Below are 21327 nucleotides of genomic sequence, written 5' to 3'. Positions count from 1 at the left end.
TGTCATAACTATGTTGAAAAATTAAATTATTGTAACTTTATTTACATTTCTTAAAAGTACTGTGAAAATTATTCTTAACCAGGACCTAATCAATGTTAGAGTCTAAAAATATGCCACTCTGCATGAAGCTATAAAAAGATTAATGTACATTTTTTTACAAGAAATTAGTAGCTTAATGAAGTGGATAAAAACGCTGTCACAATTTTTATTGGATCTAAATTGCATAGTAGTGGAGGTACAGTAAGTGCCTTCTACATAATGACATAATGAGTCATGACTGGCGCTGGAAGGCTAATTTGCCCTTAACTGACACAAAACCAGGGAATTAACATCCCAGTCGCTCTACGCCAATAGCAGATGCATTATTTCATTGCACAGCAGGGTTTTTAACTAAACTCTTAACTGTAGAAATATTGATCTATTCTTCTGTGAAATGATGAAATTGGAATTTTTTAAAAGGACGTCTTAAATTATGGCTCCTGCAGTGACATTTGCTTTCACAGAACTGTGCCTGCCTACAGAACAGATGAAACAAGAGAAGTTTGGGGAGGCCCATACCTGTGTTTTAGGGTCTTCAGTCAGAGCAGAAGAGAAGGGGGAATTTTGTAGGAGAGCAAATACTGGCATTAGGGAGAATTTTCTCTGCATTTTCTCACTGTGAGAAACAGGTGCCCAAGTTTTGGATTGATGGTCTTGGACATTGTCCTAGCTCATAAATTGATTTACTTTGAAGATCATTTAGTGCTTGCAAGTTGTCTTGGGTACAGCATCACTAAAGTAGTGATAGTCAATTCAAGTCTCATATAAAAATTTATCGATTGGGCAGCACCTGTGACTCAAAGGAGTAGGGCACCAGCCCCATATACAGGAGGTGGTGGGTTCAAACCCGGCCCCGGCCAAGAACTGCAAAAAAAAAAAAAAAAAATTATTGATGAAGGCCCAGTGAGGTGGCTCATGTCTATAATCCTAACACTCTGGGAGGCAGGAGGATCCCTTGAAATCAGGAGTGTGAAACTAGCTAAGCAAGAATGAGACACCCCACACACACACCATCTCTACTAAAAATAGAAAAATTAGCGGGCATTGCGGTGGGCACCTGCAGTCCCAGCTACTCGGGAGGCTGAGGCAGGAGGATCACTTGAGCCCAGGAGTTTGAGGTTGCTCTGAGCTATGCTGAAGCCATAGCACTGTAGGCTGGGCAATAAAGTGAGATTCTGTCTCCAAAAACCCAAAAATTTAATGATAAAAGGTAGAATGGGAAGTAGTTGAAGAGATTCAAGACCCGTAAAAGATAGAACTGTAAAGTTAGGGACATTCTACTGCCCTGATTTTAATTGAATCATTCATTCATCCTGTGTTACAATGCCAGGGATCAATAATTACCATAACTATCCTGTGGTGGCTAATTATTGCTTCTGTCAAATAGTGCAATGCAACATAGTTCTTTGTTTGACCAAGAGAATCAAAATTCATCTTGCTTTGAAACTTTCATGGTAACCTTATACTAACCACAGATACTTTGAACTGTCACAACCCAGGAATTTAGAAGAAAAAAAGAACAACGCACTGACTAACAGATATATATCTGATGCCTCATGCTTTTCTGTTTGACACTTTGGCTTAGCACAAAAAAAAAAAAAAAAAATACCAACATCAGCAAAAATAGAATTCTTTGTGCTTGAGGATCCTGACTCAATTCAACAAGCCTGTATTATGTCACATGACCTAGGCCTAGGCACACAAAATAGCTAGAGGTGGTGTAATCCAGCCCAGAGGCCAGTGGTTCTCAACATTAATTGACATCAAGTCACATGGGAACAACCTTATTTAGTTATAGACATCCACCCCATAGTGATGATTCAGTCTATAAGGGATTGCATGTACAACAGAGGTCTCATAGGATTATACCAAGCATCTTTCAAACTACAGCCTGCGGGCCACATGTGGCCCGCTGAGGACATTTATCCAGCCCACCAGGTGTTTTTGCTGCCGCTGCCTGTCTTGCTTAGCAGCTGACTTGTCCCAGGGTCCACAGTCCAGCCCTCCAATGGTCTGAGGGACAGTGAACTGGCCCCCTGTTTAAAAAGTTTGAGGACCTCTGGATTATACCATATTTTTACTCTATCTTTTCTATGTTTAGATTTTTTGTTTGTTTGTTTTTTGTGCTTTTTTTGAGATAGTCTCAATCTGTGCCCTGTATAGAGTGCTGTGGTATCATAGCTCACAACAACCTCAAACTCTTGGGCTCTAGCGATCCTCCTGCTTCAGCCTCCTGACTATCTGGGACTACAGGTGCACACCACCACACCTGGCTAGTTTTTCTATTCTTAGTAGGGATGGGGTTTCATTCTTAACTCAGGCTGGTCTTGAACTCCTGAGTTCAGACAATCCACCCACCTCAGCCTCTCAGGGTGCTAGGATTATAGGCATGAGCCACCACGCCCAGCCTAGATAGGTTTAGATACAGAAATACTCACCACTGTGTTACAATTGCTTGCAGTATTCAGTACAGTAACATGTCCAGGTTTGCAGCCTAGGATTAATAGGCTAGACCATACAGCCTAGGTGGGGGGTAGGCTAGACCATCTAGGTTTATGTAAGCACATTCTGTGGTGTTTTCACTGTGACAAAATTGCCTAAGGATGTATTTCTCAGGACGTTTTCTCATCATCAAGCTACACATATCTGTAGTGTGGGATAGGCCTGGTATTGCTATTTTTTTAAGTGCCCCAAGTTATTCTAGGGTTAATCGAAGGCTGAGAACCCCAGCTGTAGACCCACAATAAAAAACTGCACAGACCACACTCAAAAAGCGGGAGAACCTGACCAGGCTCTGATCAGGAGCTGAAAGAAAGAGAGTACCCAGCAGGCCAGGTGGAGTTGTACAAAGAAAGGGTTTGATGTGCCAGGAACTGTAGACAATAAGCTCGGCCCCCTGCTCTCAGTCTAGAACCATTTTCTACTATGTATTAAAAACCAATAAACATCTCCTCCTCATCTTTAATTTTTTTAGGATTTTTAAAAATGCATACATGTATATTGTTAATTATAAAAAGGATACATATGCATTCACTGTAGAAAAATTGGAGAACACTGTTAATATGGTTTAAAAAAAGTAATGAGACTTTTCGAATCTATGTTATTTTTAAAAAGTACAAGAATTAATCTATTTTAAATCATCCTAAAATTGATTGTTAAAGCCTGTACGAAAGATCCTGTTCTTGTATTCTCATCAACACTGACAATTGTCCTTCGGAAAAATGCCCATTTGATAAAGAGAAAGGGAAGCTTAGTACTTTGATGTGCATTTCTCCTATTACTAAGGAGGTTTTACAATTTTTCATACTTTTGGCCTCTTCCACTTTATGTGTCTCACACACTAATATCCTTTCCTCATTTTATTTTGGAATGCATTTCTTACTGATTTTGTAAAATTGTATTAGGGAGATTAACTTTGTCTATTACACATAACAAATATGTTTCCTAGTTTCTCCTGTTTTATTTAATATTATGTTTTGACATAAAAAAGCTTTTCAGGCCCGGTACAGTAGCTCACGCCTATAATCCTAGCATTCTGGAGGCCAACACAGGTGGATTATCTGAGCTTAGGCGTTCAAGACCAGCCTGAGCAAGAGCCAGACCTCGTCTCTACTAAAAATAGAAAAATTAGCCAGGTCTGGTGGTGGTCTGTCATCCCAGCTACTCAGGAGGCTAAGACAGAGGATCACTTGAACCCAAGTGTTTGAAGGTGCTGTGAGCTATGATGCCAGGGCACTCACTCCAGAGCCACAGAGTGAGACTCTGTCTCAAAAAAAAAAAAAAGAAAGAAAGAAAATTTTCACTCTTATTCTTATGGAAACACACACACACACTAAACAGAATTTGTTATTAAACTGCCTGAAGTATCTCTCCTTCCTACCTTCTTGGTGTGTTGATAAGCCCCCAGGACTTGGAGTCAGAAGAGTAACATTCATTACCAGCTTTATCATCGAGGACAGGACACTTCACTTCACGGAGCCTCTCTTTTCCCCATCTGCATCCTGACTTTTGTCGGGATGAAATTCTGTTGGCACTGTAACAAGCAAGCACTTTGCTATCTTGTTCACTGAGAATGGTCTAGAACCTAGAACAGAGCCTCACACCTAGTAGGCACTTAATAAATATTTGTTGAATGAGGTTGAATAAGCATCTGGCTTGGACCGTCGCCCAGAGCAGGCAATCAGTAAATGCTGGTTGAACTGTGCTGACATTCACAGCAAGCCCAGAAATCACTGCATCTAAGCAGTCTTTAATGGGTCAGAAGCTGTTTACATGTTTCCTGTTATTCCCCAGCACAGTGAAACCTGCACCGAGTGTGCAGTATGAAGCCAGCCCTGTGCAAGGCACCCATGGTGGACACCTGTACAACAGAGGGCTGGCTGATGTCCAGACCTTGCCTTTCAGCCTAGTGATGGGCCTTTCAGGATTTCATTAAACACATGGAATAACAGTAAGAAAATGAGATGGGACAATCTGTGAGCCAGAAGTCTTACAAATCTTAGGGTTCAGAACATGATATCCCAAAGTATGGTGCCTTGGTATGCTGAATACTTGGAACTGAAAAGTGTGTTCAGAAGCAAGATCTTTCTGACCTTCTCCTGCCCTTCTCTTTCCTGCTCCCCTTTCTCACCTAAGGCAGGCCAGAAAGCCTAGAATTTTTCTCCCCCAAGGTAGTTCATAGAAACCAGAACTCCCTTCCCTCAAAGCAAACCATAAAACCTAGAAATATTACTCTAACTTTTCCCCACCCTGTATAAGAGCCATAAAGAAATTCTCTGACGTAGCTTGTCTGATGGGAGGTCATAAGATCCTCAATCCAAAAGGGTCCTTCCCTATACCCTGGAGGAAGGAATGCTACACAGATAGGCCAAAAAGAATCTGGACAGACAGGGCTTGCTAGGTCCCGCAGCCCCACCCTCAGTCTATTACCATTAGATCATACACTTTTTGTCCAATTGCATTTTTTATGTGGCTGTTCATTCTTCATTGACTCTAAGCCTAAAAATGGACAGTTTCCCTGGGTCTTTGGTTCTTCGTTTCTGAAAGCTGTGTTACGTAAAATGTTAATTAAATCAATCTGCAATGCTTTTCTCCTGTTCATCAGTCTTTGCTGGTTTTATTTTAGACCTAGCCAGGAACCCTAGGAGAGTTGAGGGAACTTTTCTTCCCCTACACTGAGAAGTAAAATCAAGAAGGGAAGTGCATAGTCAGGGAAGGCTAGTTAGAGAAGGAACCCACCAGGGCGTGTGAAGGACACAGACGCCTCAGACACACAGAGAAGAGGAAGCTGGCAGGCCAGAAAGGGTAAACTAATGATCTAGGTTTATTTTTCTTCCTGTGGCGATTGGCTTAATGTTCTACTTGACCACAAGACAATTATGTTTTCTATTCATGATTTCCCTTGCCCAGACTATTTTACTTGCTCATTGACACTTGTACCATATGCCAGTGTATCAGTTTCAAGAAAAGCTCTCCTTTTATAGTTTTTACATATATAAGGGGCAGAATTGGAAACCCTAGAAAAAAATGTGAAATCCAGAACATGCAGCCAAGTCCAATTTTGCATTTTTGTTCTAAATAAGCCTCCTAAGTGGCTTATGCTCAGATTCACTACTGGTTCTTCACCTTTTTGGAGAATGTAGTGAAAAGCCAAACTCACTTGTCCAGTTGGCACGTAGAGTTTTGCGCACACACTCAGGGGCTCTTAGAACTCCTGAAGCCCCTCCATTGACTCCTAGGATCATTCACTGAGCTCCTTGCATTACAAGTTTCCCCTGAAGAGCATTCAGCAAATGCCAGAATTTAAATTCTGTCATCATTATAATCTCCTTGGCCTGAGAAACTTTTTTTTTTTTTAACATTTTGCAACTGGTCACAAAAAGTGAATCTTTTGGTTCATTTCTTTGCAAAAAACTATTTTCTTCCTCACTCACTCCCTGCCTGAACTCCTAGCCAAGAATCATGACTCACATAGCATGTAAATGTATGAGTTAGGATAACCCTAGCTGCTACAGCAAATAAAGCCCACAGCTGCAAAGGTTTGACATCAGAGACATCTATCTACTGCTTATCAGTCTGATGCAAGTGTTTCTGGTCAGCAGATGAGCTTTCCACTGTGTGATCCAGGAATCCAGGTTCCTTCCATGCCAAGGCTCTGCATTTTCAATAATGGTGCTGAGCTCATCCCCAGTGATCTGATGGAAAGGGAAAGAGCATGGAGGATCACGTACGAGAGAATTTTATGGGCTAAGCTTGGAAGTGGAATGCATCACTTCCAAGAGCACATCCCATTGGTAGAACTCACATAGCCAACTCTAATTGCAAGGGAGGCTGCAAAACCCTGTGCCCAGAAGAGGATGCTTATTTAGTAAACAGGTATCCTGCCTCTGCTTTAATGGCTGCATACACCTACTCTCAAAAGCGCAGGGACAAGCTGCTCAGAATCCCCATGTACCCATTTACCCTCCTCCCTTCCTTTTATAGACTCAGCCTCTAAGGAGCTTGACTACTACCAAGAAAGTAGACCTTTGCTCTGGCATCAGACAAATGAGACTTCTGGCCTAAGGTCCGCCAATAAAATTAGCAATATATTTATTCTTGTAAGTTCCATAGTGTCTATGTGCCTCAGTTTCCTCATCAGTTAGAAGGGAACACAAAAGCTACAATCTCATGACGTTGGATGGAGTAAATGAGAAGACTCAAGAAAAGCTCTTAGCACAATGGCTGGCAAGTAGTAAGCACACAGATATTATAACACTAATGCTACTGCTAATAATAATTTTAACAAATCCTCATTAGTGGTTAGTAAAAATAATAATAATTTTAACAAAAATAGTACCACTGTTAGTATGGGTTGGCCCCAAATTATTTATTTATTTATTCTGAGACAGTCTCAAGCTGTCGCCCTGAGTAGAGTGCCATGGCATTGTAGTTCACAGCAACCTCAAACTCTTAGACTTAAGTGATCCTCTTGCCTCAGCCTCCCAAGTAGCTAGGACTACAGGCGCCCGCCACAATACCCAGCTATTTTTTGGTTGTAGCTGTCATTGTTGTTTGGCAGGCCCAGGCTGGATTCGAACCCATCAGCTCCCATGTATGTGGCTGGCACCCTAGCCGCTGAGCTACAGGCACCAAGCCTGGCCCAAAATTTTTTTCAAAAGGAAAGAATCTAAGAGACAAGCACTGAGGCTCTTGTAAGAATGTAGATAAGATGTGGCAAGGGCCAGATCTAAGGTAGAATGAAAATACTCATTAAATAAGCACTTTTCTAATTATTATATTAAATCAGAAAGAAATCAAGAATAAATAACTTAAGAATTTAATGATACATGAAGAGAGGCAAAGACCTACAGAGGTGTGAAGTGGCTCAGATCTCATTCTGAAGGTCTTGCAAGGTCACCAATATTTCTAAGCAAAATCGGGCTTCTTATTTGTCCTCGTCCTTCAGGTTTCTTGCCACATTTCAGTGATGAGCATTCCTTCCTCTCTACCTAGATAACTTCTCACTACAAGGATCATTCTAACTTCTGTCCCAGCTATCCTTCCATTCATCAACCATGGCCTTCCCAAGGCCCAATTCTGAGCTCCCCCTACTCCCACTCAGTGTGCTAACTCAGACTCCATCTAGCCTCATCACTCTAATAGTCCAGAGAACATTTCCACTGAGATCCTGTGGCCCCTGACTCCTAAATGAGCCCCTATTTGATAAACACACTGCCTCTCTCAATTACCCTATTTCCACCAACAGACTGATACAGACATCACATAGTGAGTAAACAGACCAAAGTGCTTCGGTTTAGGACATCTCAGTCAGGAAGAGTACGGCGGAAAAGCATCCTCCAAGCATGGAAATGGCAAACAGCCCCATTTCCAAAGTCCAGGCAGGTATTAGAGAAAATGGTTCATAGTCCTATAGGCTTACTTCCACCAGTGCCCTTTCTGGAACAAAGCTCTGCTTTTCAGGGACAAGATAGAGCTAGTCTGTTCAAATAAATTAACATTCCCTTTTCAGCAAAGTTGTTACCTGGAACACAAAGTTTGCATGTCACTTGAATGGAGACATAACATTGAAAAAAGGAAGGTAATGGTCACAGTTCACTAAAATGCATGCACCAGCACCTCTTTAAGCAAAAAGAACATTTACCAATTAATATTCCATTTGTATAGTCCAAGCACCTATCTGTTCCACAGGTTATACTATAATAAACCAAATTAATTGTCTCCCATGTGCCTTCTGATATCTGATCACTTTAGCACAAAAGATACTTTTGAAAGTGCAAAAATCTTAAAATGGAAGTTTCAGCACTTTGTGGGCAATACATTGGTAGTTTGCAGTGGAGAGAGGGACTAATTTCCTGCCACTCGGTTCCTCATTATAACTGTCCTTTGCAATTTTCTCAATTATATTTTAAACAGATCTGAAAGTGCATTGATGTATCTAGTTCTTTTTACATTAAAATTTGTCTTTGCCAAACAAAGTTACAGCTGGGAATTGTGCAGAAATGCTATGGCTCTAGAAGAAAGAAAAACAAGTGCCCGTGGAGGAATAATGTGCTGCAGCCTTTTCCTTTGCAATATTTTCTCTCTCAAGCCCAAGTGTGAAGTAATTTCAATAAACGTCATTCGAGGCAAAGAAAAGTGATGAAAGCAGATATTTTAATTCAAATATGTGGCATTTCCTTCCATGGGAGTCTTTAAGAGCACACACATCTACAACAGATGGCTCAGGGAGCAAGAAGTTCTGCCTGCAATAGGAATGTGGATAGAGCTGCCTTCTTAAGGCCCCTTAGTAACTCATAATCCATAAAGCAAATGATATGACCTTCGTTCTATCCAACCCATTGCTAAAAAGCGAAAATCACAAACTGCTCTTCTCCCAATAAAACATCTCAAGTCAGTCCTGAATATTATCCCAGGGGAAATGATTTCAGGAATTATTTGGATCTCTATGTCATGAGGAGCGTACTTGAGGGTATAGGCAAGAGAAACTTTCAAAACAGACCAAATATGGAGCCAGAAAGCAGGGAGCTGTGTTTAAATGATACAATACCGCCACCTAGAGGCCAAACACTAAGGACTTAGACACTATCACTAAAGACAAAAAGCTAGACAAACTACTACTACACACCGCCTTCACAACAAAGGTTGGGTAAGAGGCAGTTTAAATGAATAAAGACGTTTCCTCAATAATGGGATACTGAAGAAATGCTAGAGTATCCAAATATGCCTCCTCATTACTACCTAAAAAGAGATGCTGAACTAGCCAACCAAGAAACCAGTTTGGTGATGGTTACATGAAAATAATATAAAAATCATACTTTCAATCTCACCTAAAATGTTTCAATAAAGTATTTATTATACACTGCTTGAATATACATATCCATTTGTTTGTGAGACAGAGGTCTCACCCCCAGTAGAATACTGTAGGATAACAGCTCACAGCGACCTCAAACTCCTGGGCTCAAGCAATATTCTACACTCAGCCTCCCAAATAGCTGGGACCACAGGCGCCAGCCACAATGCCCAGCTATTTTCTTGTTGCAGCTGTCATTGTTGTTCAGCTAGCTCTGGCTGGGTTCGAACCCACCAGCCCAGGTGTATATGGCTGGCGCCGTAACCACTGTGCTATGGGCGCAGAGCCTGAATACATATATCTTAAAGTCAAATAAACTCAGAAACATGAGTGATAAACCAGGCAAACAGGCTTCTTTATTGCAGGTCATTTTCAGGGCCTTTATTGACTATACACAGTAAATCTCCAAAAAAGAGACTATAGAATGCATGTTTCCAAAATTTAACTACAGAACCCTTTTTCTGCAAACATGTGAGAACCCTCCTTCCCTAATAAGAAAGGTCAAGTAAGTGGTGGTTGAAGGATGCAGGCTCTGCAATCAAACTGCATGGATTCCAATGGTAACTCTACCACTTACAATCGAGCTTCTCTGTATCTCGGTTTCCCCATCTGTAACACAGGGATTTAGTACCCACCTCACAAGGTGCTGTGAAGATTACATGAGGTAATACATACAAACTACCTAAAATAATTAGTATTAGCTATCTCTTCACATCCTTCTTGGATTGTTACTTGTGTCTACTGTCTCCAAACTCTGGTGAAACAGTGCAGGGAAGCTACCATTCACAGAAATACTCAGCTATGCCCGACTGTGGGGAAGTGGGTAAAGGAGAGTAAAGTTACTCTACTAGCTGAGATGGGAAACAGTAACAATATCCACTAATAATCTTTTGAATAATTGGAAGAGCTTTTAGCACTTGCAAAACAAAACAGGACAAATAGCCTTACGAAACTCCACAGATCACACCCAGTGCTTTCCCCAACAAAGCTTGTAAATTTTATCTTTTACATTTCTCTCTTTACAAATAAACTCAAAATGTAGAAGGTAAAGTAACACAAACACAAATACCTCCAGCATTCTATAAAGGAATATTGTGTACGTATGTTTGTGTAGTAAAAAGAGGTAGTGATATGTGAAATAGCTAAAATACTTTGAAATACCTGCTACATCCATTCTGATGCAAAACATTTCAGGCAACTCCCCACCCCCCTTTAGTTCTTTGAGGCCATTTCATTATGTCACTCTCAGTAGAGTGCCATTGCATCATAGCTCACAGCAACCTCAAACTCTTGGTTTCAAGTGATCCTCTTGCCTCAGCCTCCCAAGCAGCTGGGACTACAGGCACTTGCCACAACAGCCAGCTATTTTCTATTTTTAGTCAAGATAGGGTCTTGCCACCTCAGCCTCCCAGAGTGCTAGAAACCCCTTAATGGTTTTATAGCATTCTTCCATTTTCTTTTTCCTGAGTTGCCTCCTTTCCATACTTTATTTTACCACTTCTGAGTTTTTCTCCTTCATCCCTCCTTGAATTTATAATTTTCAGTGAGTAGGAAAAAATAACATTTATTGGGCACCTATATAGCATATACATCACGAAACATTATCTCCATTGAACCAAAGGGAGCTTGAATCTGCTGAAGGTAAAGGTAGGCAGCCTCTTAAGTCAGTGATTTTCAACTGGTGTGCCAGGAGAGGATCTTAGGTGTGCCTCGAAAATTTTTAAAGATTAATTAAATTATTTTCCAAAGAAGTTCAAAGCATAGTAAGTATAGTCTTTTTATTTTTTACTGTTTTGATCAATATAATTTAAGTGTGCGATGAAAGTTTAACTATAGGTTCAAGTGTGCTGAGATAAAAAAAGGTTGAAAAACACTGGTCTAAGTACATCTACAATGAGGTTAACCATGCTCAGTACACCTGAAACTGTGCCAGTTCACACCTGTGGCATCATCAATGAATCCCTTCCACTCTCATCAGTATCTGGTTAGGAGTTTGTTATTAAATATACAGTTGCCAACTACAAGCTTCAACAAGGCTTTGCTACCCCTCTGGACCTCAGTTTCCATAATGTGAAAATGGTGGTAAGATTTTAAGAGTTTTTTCAAACTGTTCCTGTGATTTCCATTTCAGAGTTTTAAAACTGAATTTCCAAAGTAGTTTAACTACAAAATCTATCAGCAGGGTACAGGGACTCAAACCTGCAACCCCAGTGCTTTGGGAGGCCAAGGCAGGAGGATCACTTGAGACCAGGAGTTCAAGACCAGCCTGGATAACACAGTAAGGTCCCCATGGCTACAAAAAATTAAAAAGTAGCCGGACTAGGGAGCCTGGGGTGGGAGGATCACTTTAACCAAGGAGTCTGAGGTTTTAATGAGCTAAGATCATGCCACCGCTCTTGGTCTGGGAAACAAACCTTGTCTAAAAAAGAAAAAAGGATAAAAACTTTCAACCTCTACATACCTATATCATCCTCCCACTGATAAACTGTATTTATCCTACCTAGGCATTTATACAGATAAATGATTTAACAGATCTTTAATGGTCAATAACGTGTATCTCAGGAATTGGAAAAACCGAAAAACTTGGAATTGATAATTTTTTAAGTATGTGCTACTTCACTGTTATTAGCTTGGATACAACAAAGCCAGGCCCTGGATATTCCCCTGACTATGAGTGAGATTTGTTGATATGAAATACCAGCCAAAATCATTTTCACCTGGACCCAGACCTCCTACCCTAATGCAAAAATGGCCCAGGGGAAGAGTCCTAGACACAAAGCCATGAAATTCCCCACATCAGGACAGAACTTAAGCCCTGGCACATAAGGAATGTTAATCGCATGAGAAAGCCGAAGAAAACGATATGGTGGGACAGCCCAGTGTTCCATCACCCCACCCTCTCACAACTTACACAAGTAAAAATACTGATTCTGGAGTAAATACATTTATTGATACCCATTTTATATATGGTTCAATGAAATAATCTATAAATATAAAAGCATTTTTCTTTTGGATATCACCATGGTCCATGTAAATACTCAACAGTCAGAATCACCTGCAGGAAGCACTCCAAGTCACACTGTTAGGTTTACAGACCTGAATATACATATTGCATTTAACAGTGGCACTTATGTACTCAAGTGGTCCAGTGGCTTTGGAATATATGACTATTGGGCATGTGGAATAAAAATAATGTGTAAGTTAAACCAATGGAAAGGGCATCAAACCATCCACAAAAAGCAGTAATTATGAATTAATATCCTAGCCAAACAAAGTACCACAGCTGACACTTTGGAGTCAGAATACTGGAGACAAAGGATGTAAAACTACACGTATGTTGTGGCACCGGCGCTCTTTCCAACACCCAGTAGACAATCCACCACTGCCTTAGGGTCATACATGATCAACAAACAGCATTAAAGAATCCCAATAGCTTAGAAAAGAAAGTATGTAAAGACTGATATCAAGGCTCAGTGCCTGTGGCTCAAGTGGCTAAGGCGCCAGCCACATACACCCTAAGGTGGCAGGTTCAAATCCAGCCTGGGCCCGCCAAACAACAATGACAGCTGCAACCCAAAAATAGCCAGGCGTTGTGGCAGGCACCTGTGGTCCCAGCTACTTGGGAGGCTGAGGCAGGAGACTCGCTTGAGCCCAGGAGTTGGAGGTTGCTATAAGCTGTGATGCCATGACCCAGGGAGACAGCCTGAGGCTCTGTCTCACAAAAATAAAATAAAAATAAAAATGGCTCCCTCAAAGCATCAAATAAAGGAAAAACCACATTAAAAAAAAAAGACTGATATCAAGATTAAAGAAAAGTGGCCTTTTCCTTCCTCATGACAAAGAGGCCTGGTCATTGTCTATGGCTAACATTATCTTGCTCTGTAAACCTATTACCTTGCTCTTGTTCCCTCTGTAAACCTATCTTTTGCTTCCTCCACTTTGTTCCACGCTTGCCTTGCTTTGGAGGGACTGCTCAATCTTCAGCCAAGAGCACATCCAGAACCGAGAACACAGACAATTGCCTAACCCCCAAGCCCCACTCCCATTTATGGGCTCAGAAATCTGGAAGCAGGCCATCATGTGCCCTCACATCCAGGGTCTTCCTGTAAGTGGAGCTGAAGAACGAAGAGGCAAAGATTCTGCAGCACAAGCGAGACCAGTGATCTTCCTCCAAAAGTTCTTAGCAGCTGACGTCAGAGTTGGCCATGGAGCAGCTGCAGCAAGACAAAGCTCAGGGCGCAATGTAAGCAGAGATGGCCTGCCAGGAGTTGCAGATCCAGGCGCTCTTGGAAGCCACCAGACATCAGGAACAGCAGCTGCAGGACCAGATGAGCCTAAAAGCCAACCCTGGAAAAGATGGACTGAAGGTTCCTCTGACGAAGGAGGGTGCAGAGAAAGCCACACCCGAGAAGGAGCGAGCATAGTAGTATTTTGTATACTGGGGGGTAGGGTCATTCCTTGTGTCATACTGGAGGCTGGAACAGGCAAATGGGGAGGAGGGGTGAAGGTCTTTTTTAAAGACCTTTAAAAAAATGGGGAGACAGCTCAGCACCCGTAGCTCAGTGAATAGGGTGCCAGCCACATACACTGAAGGTGGTGGATTTGAGCCTGGCCCGGGCCTGCTAAACAATAACTACAACCAAAAAATAGCTGGACATTTGTGGCAGGTGCCTGTAGTCCCAGCTACTTGGGAGGCTGAGGCAAGAGAATCACTTAAGCCCCAAGAGTTTGAAGTTGCTGTGAGCTGGGACACATGGCACTCTACTGAGGGCAATGTAGTGAAATTCTGTCTCCAAAAAAAAGAGAAAGAAACGCAGAAAGGATTCTAATAACTATATAGGGCTGGGAAACTTGTCAACTGGTGTCATGGTAGAGAAGAAGGATGCAGCGAGGTTGCTGTGGCACCCTGCTGATGAGGCTCCCATTTATCATGCTTCTTTTTTCAGAATACATGGATTTAGGCATTAAAAAAAAAGATCAGAGTAAAGTAAGCTAAACATTTCAATGACATATTGAGTTTCTCCCCTAGAAGGTGGCTGTGGGAAAAACAATTTTTTTTAAAATTCCCTTTGAATATCACCATTTTATCTAATGCTGAAGAACCCAGACATCTGGTACTCAAATTAACAGGTGTGAAAATTTCTTCTGTTTCAAGGTTTTTTCCTCAACACTTCCAAGTGAACTAACGCAGCCACTGTTGAGCCTTGCTTTCCACCTGATGCAGGGATAAAACTGTCTCTCATTTCTTCAATAACAAATACAGGAATGTCTTTTGCTGCAGTCCGACTAGGTGTCTTCTGAGTTAGCAAGCAAACGCATTTAAAAAGTCTTAGATGAGCAAGGTCCAAAATTGAAATCTGAGAGGCAGTGTTAGAACTTAAGCAAGGCAAGATCTTTAAAGAATACTCAAAAAAAAAAAAAAAAAAGCCTAAGTGAAGCATATAAAAATTCAGTTTTTTCTATGATTTTCAGCTGGAATTGACAGCAACATTCCCTGGTAAGGATGGGTAATTGGTGTTATCTCCAGGTCCAAAATATCCCAACTACTTAACATAGGACCCAAAAGAGGAAAAAGATAAACTTGAGTTCTGTTGTCTCTAGAATTTTTTTTTTTTTTTTGCCATTTTTCAACAAAGAAATAGTAGGTTCAGTTGTACACCACCGGTTGAAGGGGTTTTCATTCAAATGAGAAACTCTACCCCTTGTCTCTAGTGGAACAGGCACCAGATTCCCATAAGCAGCAGCTCCCATGTCCTGTAGCACACGGCATCTGACCCTGGAGTGAAGAGTAAGCTGGCACAGAGCCCCAACGCTGGGATTCAAACTAGATGGCATTTCGAGGTGTGCCATTGTGTGTCAATGCTTTCAGGCCAGGGGCACTGGTCTGATGACCACAGCTCCTGTGAGAAGTCACACCCACTTCAAAAACCTCATGAATAGCTTTTCGGAAACAGTGGAAATTGTAGTCTATTAAACCTGCAGGAGAGAAAAAAAAACACACCTCTTCAATGTCAATTGTGAAATTATCTATTAGAAAATATTTGGTGATAAAAAAAAATCATTGTGTACTAACAAACATACACTCACACTGAGGAATTCTCTACATTGGAAACATGATAAATCATACTCAAACTGCTAACACTGGTGAATCGTTTAGGGCCTAAGAGAGGACATGATGGGCAGTCAATTTCAGTAATTAGGTGAATTTACTAAAAAAATTTACAATATAATCTGAAGTCAAGGTAAAATACCTTTTGAAATACCAGGCTTTCCTTTTACCAGTCTCTGGGATAGCCAATGAAGAGCTGAAGGAAATGGCAGAGCAGCAGTTTAACAAACTGCTCAGAAAAACCCTGGAGTCTAGTAAGGAGCAGAGAGCCCCAACAGGCAGAGCTTCAGGCAGCCAGCACACCCCTTGTCCCCTTCAGGCAGGCAAGCTTTCATCTGTTCACTGAACTGGGCTTCCACATAAGATTTTAGGTGAACAAATGCTTCTATTTTGTGATAGGACAGCTAGTTGCCTACCAAATAACCACTTTTCCCCTTCTTCGTTTGAATCAGTACCCCAATTTTGGTTGAGCACATTGGGAAAACATTATACTTCTTAGTCTTCCTTGCAGATAGATATGACCACATGACCAACTATGGCCAATGAAAGAAGGGGGAAGGTGTGAGACTTCTGCGAACTCTCCTTAAGAAGAAAAGGATATAGTCTTTCTTCCTGCTGTTCCTTCTTAATGTCTAGAATAAAGATAAGATGGCTGGAGCTTCCGGAGCCAATATGTACCAGGAGGTAATCTTGAGAATAGCGCCAGTGCTAAGAATAGCATAGAGGGAAGAGAAGCACCCATGTGCTCAAGGGCACCAGGAAAAGTGCCTTAGCTGTCCTACACTGTAAACTTGTAGATTTCTTTAATTTGAGAGGGTCATAAACTTCCATCTTGTTTAAGGTACTATTATTTGGGGTTACCAAATAACAATCTGGATTAATCAAACCTAGTCCTGACTGATAAATACTTCTTGAAACCCTTAGACCTCTAAACTACATAGCAACCTCTTCAGTTATAAGAACATAAGCCATCATATATATCCACCATCACAACATCCTGCTCCATGACAAATGTACAATTTAACTATCACCTTGACCAAATTAACATCTCTGGTATCCAAGTTTCAAATCACTCAATTCACATGCAAGAAAAGTAAATATGCTGTGGCCTGTTTGAACACAGAATGATTTGATAAAAGTCATTAAATACTTGTTGAACAGCATGACAGAGAATACAATGTGTCAAAGGAAGCAGCAGATCTGGTCCATGTCTTCCAGGATATGCTAGCTGGGGCATAAAGCCAAGACACAAGAAACAAATCAAAACAATCTGGCGTCAAATTGACTACAAATATGAAAGAAGTCCAAAGAAGAGAGAGCCAAGTGCAGGGCAAAGAGTCAATGAAAGCTTCAGGTATAAGAAAGAACTTTGAGGATATAGGCCAGATTTCATTAAGGCAGAAAAGGGGAGCAAAATCACAAGAGAATTGCAGAGAGGTAGCAGTGAGAACACAGCACAGGTGGAGGACAGAAAAGAAATGGACTGACTGGAGAGACGGGTATCAGGGAACTCGAGCTATGAAGTACTGAGAATCAAGTCTGCATAGGTTAGAGCCAAATTAAGGGGGTGCTTTAGGCAAAAAGACTATGAAAGACAAGTTTTGATTAATTCAACTACTTTGAAACTGATTTCTGTGAAAATTATAAAACTGATAATCAAGGAAATTTGAATATTGACCAGATAATTTGGTATCATTAAATCACTATTAATTTTTTGTATTTCTTAATGTTAATATTGTTATGTTCAAAAAACAATACATTTTAGAGATCTTACTGAAATCTACATAGGCAAAATGATTTAATGTCAGGGATCGGCTTCAAAATAATCCAGTAGAAAAAAATGATATAAATATGAAATAAGACTGGATATAATTTTTGTAATTGCTGAATCTAGATGATACAGAAAAAGAGGTTTATTACATTATTTTCTCTACTTTTTTCTATGTTTGACAATTTCTACCAAAAACAAGTAAAAAAAAAACCTAATTTGGGAAAAGGTTATCCAGGAAACAAAACTAAATATAAGAGGATGAAAGTTAAAGCAAGGGTGAGTACATGGTGATTCACTGTGCTGGTCTACTTTTGTGTACATCAGAAATTTTCCATAACCACAAGTTCAAAAACATTTTAAATTAAAATGGAGGAAAATAAAGAACTTCTAAGAATCAGTACAAAAAAGATAAAGACATGTAAACAGGTAAATTGCTAAAGAAGAAAAGTGAACAGCCATGAAATGATGTTTGCCATAAAACGACACTTGCCCTAACCAGTAATTAAATAAAAATGGTAACAGAATGAGATGCCCTTTCACATTTACCAGACTGACAATATCAAGCATTATCAAGGATACATAGTCCATACGATACTGTCAAGGGTAGAAAGTGGTAAAGACATTCAGAGAACAGTTTGGTAATGTCTATTAAAATCAAAGATACATGTACTCTGTAAATTCCACTCCTAAATGCTTACCCTAAAAAATTCTCCACATCCACAAAGGCAAATTTATCCATGAGCATCTATTACAGAACTATTTGTAATTTTTTAAATAATCTAAATGTCCAGCAATAAGAAAATAAATTGTGGTACATTCAGCCCGTAGAATACTATGTGGCAATGAAATCGAATGACTAGAGCCACAAATCATCAACCTGGATGAATCCCAAAAGCAACCTTGAATTAAGAGAAACAAGTAGGTTGCAAAAGACTGCTAATATTCTGATATTAATACAAAGATACACAGGACTCTATATTGTTTAGGGATAGGTATGAAGTAAAAGAATAAATCACCCACAGAAAAAATAAGACACACAGTGCAAAGGAAGAAATTTCAACTGAGAGAAATACACAGAAGACTTCAACTATATTTGTCATGTGTTAGTTCTTAAGCTCAATTATGAATAGACATGTTTTATTCAAAAAAATGTATATCTAAAATAATTCATTAAAAACTCAGGGAGAAGACTAGGGAGACTTAGTGCAGTAATTAATAGAGAGCTACTGTAGATTCCCGAGTAGTTAAATAATATGATAAATTTTCTGAAAACAAATCTTCCTTTGCAATAAAAGATGATATTCAAGGTGGCCATAAAGTTTGTGTGCAATTTAAATAGTTGTACACAAACTTTATGGCCACCCTGCATACTAAGCCCTCCATACACATGTCAAATGCATGGCTATTATCAAGTAGGTTAGTATAGAAACACAGACCTGGAGGGATGAGGACATGGACTGAAGTCAATGACAATGGAAATGGAAAGGAAACCCAAGAAACGGTTCCAAGAAAACAATAAGATTTGGTGAAAGTTCAATCTATAGGACATAGAAGAACAAAAAAAGGAGAACACGAAATCCCCTCTGTGAATGGATCTGCCAGGGCACCTTTGGCAACTACAACAATTACCTGAATATAAAATATTTAAGATTGGACAGGAGAAAAATGGCATAATTAGTGACAGAAGTAGGGAAGCGAGGAAAGTTACAAAACAGGGGAAACAACTGTCAACCAATGATGGACATGATGCCCAAGAACAATCAGATATTTAGGGAAGATGTCTCACTGAAAGTTCCAAACACAGGACTGGAACATGCGCCCAAGTTAAAGGTAGAAATGTGAACTTTTCAATCAATCACATACAGAAGATTTTTCTTTTAATTTGAGGGAGAGCCTCACTTTGTCACCCTGTGTAGAGTGCCATGGCATCATAGCTCACAGCAACCTCAAACTCTTGGGCTCAAATGATCCTCCTGCCTTGGCCTCACAAGTAGCCAGGCTACAGGTGCCTGCCACAATGTCCAGCTATTTTCTTTAAGAGATGGGGGTCTCACTCTTGCTCAGGCTGGTCTTAGAACTCCTGAGCTCAAGCAATCCACCCACATTGGCCTCCCAAAGTGCTAGGATTACAGGCATGAGCCACTAGACTCAGCCACACACACAGAAGATTAACTAAATCCAGGGACTGGATAGGTTGACCTAGTGAGTAAATGAGCAAAAAGACTTGGCTATGGCCAACACTCAGGAAAGAGAAAAAGAAAAACAGCCAGAAGAAACAAGAGAGGTGGTCAGAGAAACAAACACACAAAATAACCCCCCAAAAATTGGCATTAGGGATGTAAAAGAAGAACAAAGCTTCAAGAACAGTGGGAATGACCTGCTTCAGAAGGCTGAAGAGGCCGCAGAATGAGGCCACTGACCACAGCAAGAAGGTAGTTTGGTAATCTCTCAAGGAAGTTTCAGTAAACTGGTTCAGATGAAAGCCAAATTGTAGGCAGCTAAACAGGTAATGAAAGGATCTGAAGTAAGAGAGGTTAGAATAAAAAACATGATCTAAGGGTGGTGCCTGTGGCTCAGTGGGTAGGGCACCAGCCCCACATACTAAGGGTGGCAGGTTCGAATCCAACCCCGGCCAGCTAAAAAATAGCAATAACAATGGCAACAACAACAAAAAAAAGCCGGGCATTACGGCGGGCGCCTATAGTCGCAGCTACTAGGGAAGCTGAAGCAAAAGAATCGCTTAAGCCCAAGAGTTGGAGGTTGCTGTGAGCTGTGATGACACACCACTCTACCAAGGGAAACAAAACGAGACTCTTGTCTCAAAAGAAAAAAAAACATGATTTAAAATTAAAGATCAAAAGAAGACACAAAATAGGACTATATTATGTAGGAGAAGGGACAAAAGTAGTTTGAGCTAGATGCTTCTTAAAGATAACCATTTGTCAAACACTGTAATATTATTTTCTCATTTTCAAGAACCTGAGAAATTATGGCAAAAAACTAAACACAAAAACAGCTTTTCAAAATGCCATTACCTTTTCGTTCAAAGCTTTCTTCCCTAAGAATGCAGACTAGTGCCAAAAATTTAGTCACCTCCTTTAAATAAAGGACAGTTGTATTATTCAGCTTGATAATTGCCATAGATTCTTTGTCATAAGCACTTCCACTTCCATCTTCCTTTAACCTATTTTAAAAGAAAGTACTATTCATCACAGGTTTCCCAACTAGGCATTTTGTCACATTTAATTTGCACAATGACAAGTCTTTCTACCCCATTTCCCAAATATCTTTTGAGAAAGAATAATACTGGCTTAAATATATTTGAACAGAGTGTTGTTTCAATATAAGGCTCCTGAATGCAGAATCTCAGGGATTTCTATTAAAAAGGGAATTGTTATTAAAAACAATAACAACAAAAACTTCATATATATCCTTTAAAATAGTTATGCAGACATTTGGAGAAAAAAGTGAAAACATGTATATCTTACCCAGGGAAAGGACAACACTTCCAACATCCTGCCAGATGGGAATACTTATCCCTCAGACTATATTTTGTAAGCCCATCTGAAATTCCTCCTCTCTTTACTTCCCTCAGGTCACAGGGCCTTCTGGGACCTGCTACCACCTAAGTGAGCTCCTTCAAAGCATAGGTTATATGTCAGGTAAATCACATTTTCTCAGAAAACAATTTTTGCTTCCTCACAAAAGCAGGAAAATTCTTATTATAGAAGAACAATCCCAGCTAGACAACAGTAGGACCAATGTTGAAATCAATAACTTTCAAAGAGCTATGTGCTCTGAGAGCTTTTCTGATGTGCTTACTTATAAAAGTCTAGAGCAGTGGTTTTCAACCTTCCTAATGCCACAACACTTTAATACAGCTGCTGTGAGTCACGACCCACAGGTGGAGAACCTCTGGTCTAAAGATTGATTGCTAGGAATTCAGAATTGCCAAAATGCCTTTTCAAATAAAGTATTTGCCATCAAAAAAGGGTGAAGGAAATAGGCTAAAAAGAAAACAGCAGTTGTCTTTGGTAGTAAATCAATCTTTTTTTT

At 40.2% G+C, this 21327-nt stretch overlaps 1 protein-coding gene across 1 annotated transcript in view; it reads right to left on the bottom strand.

Annotated features, from left to right (window-relative positions):
* Positions 1 to 14163: 14163 nt before the first annotated feature.
* Positions 14164 to 21327, bottom strand: part of RRAGC (Ras related GTP binding C) — a 23017-nt gene continuing 15853 nt past the window's right edge. Inside the window, exons 6-7 of the mRNA XM_003798999.3 lie at positions 20307 to 20455; positions 14164 to 15367 (exon numbers count right to left, since the gene is read on the bottom strand). Of these exons, the coding sequence (XP_003799047.1) occupies positions 15216 to 15367; positions 20307 to 20455 (301 nt within the window). The 3' untranslated portion in view covers positions 14164 to 15215. The remainder of the gene's footprint in view (positions 15368 to 20306; positions 20456 to 21327) is intronic.

The sequence above is a fragment of the Otolemur garnettii genome, unplaced genomic scaffold, assembly GCF_000181295.1.
Source record: "Otolemur garnettii isolate 467f Iridium unplaced genomic scaffold, OtoGar3 scaffold00144, whole genome shotgun sequence".
Lineage (NCBI taxonomy): Eukaryota > Metazoa > Chordata > Mammalia > Primates > Galagidae > Otolemur > Otolemur garnettii.
This window is presented reverse-complemented; position numbering and strand designations above follow the sequence as displayed.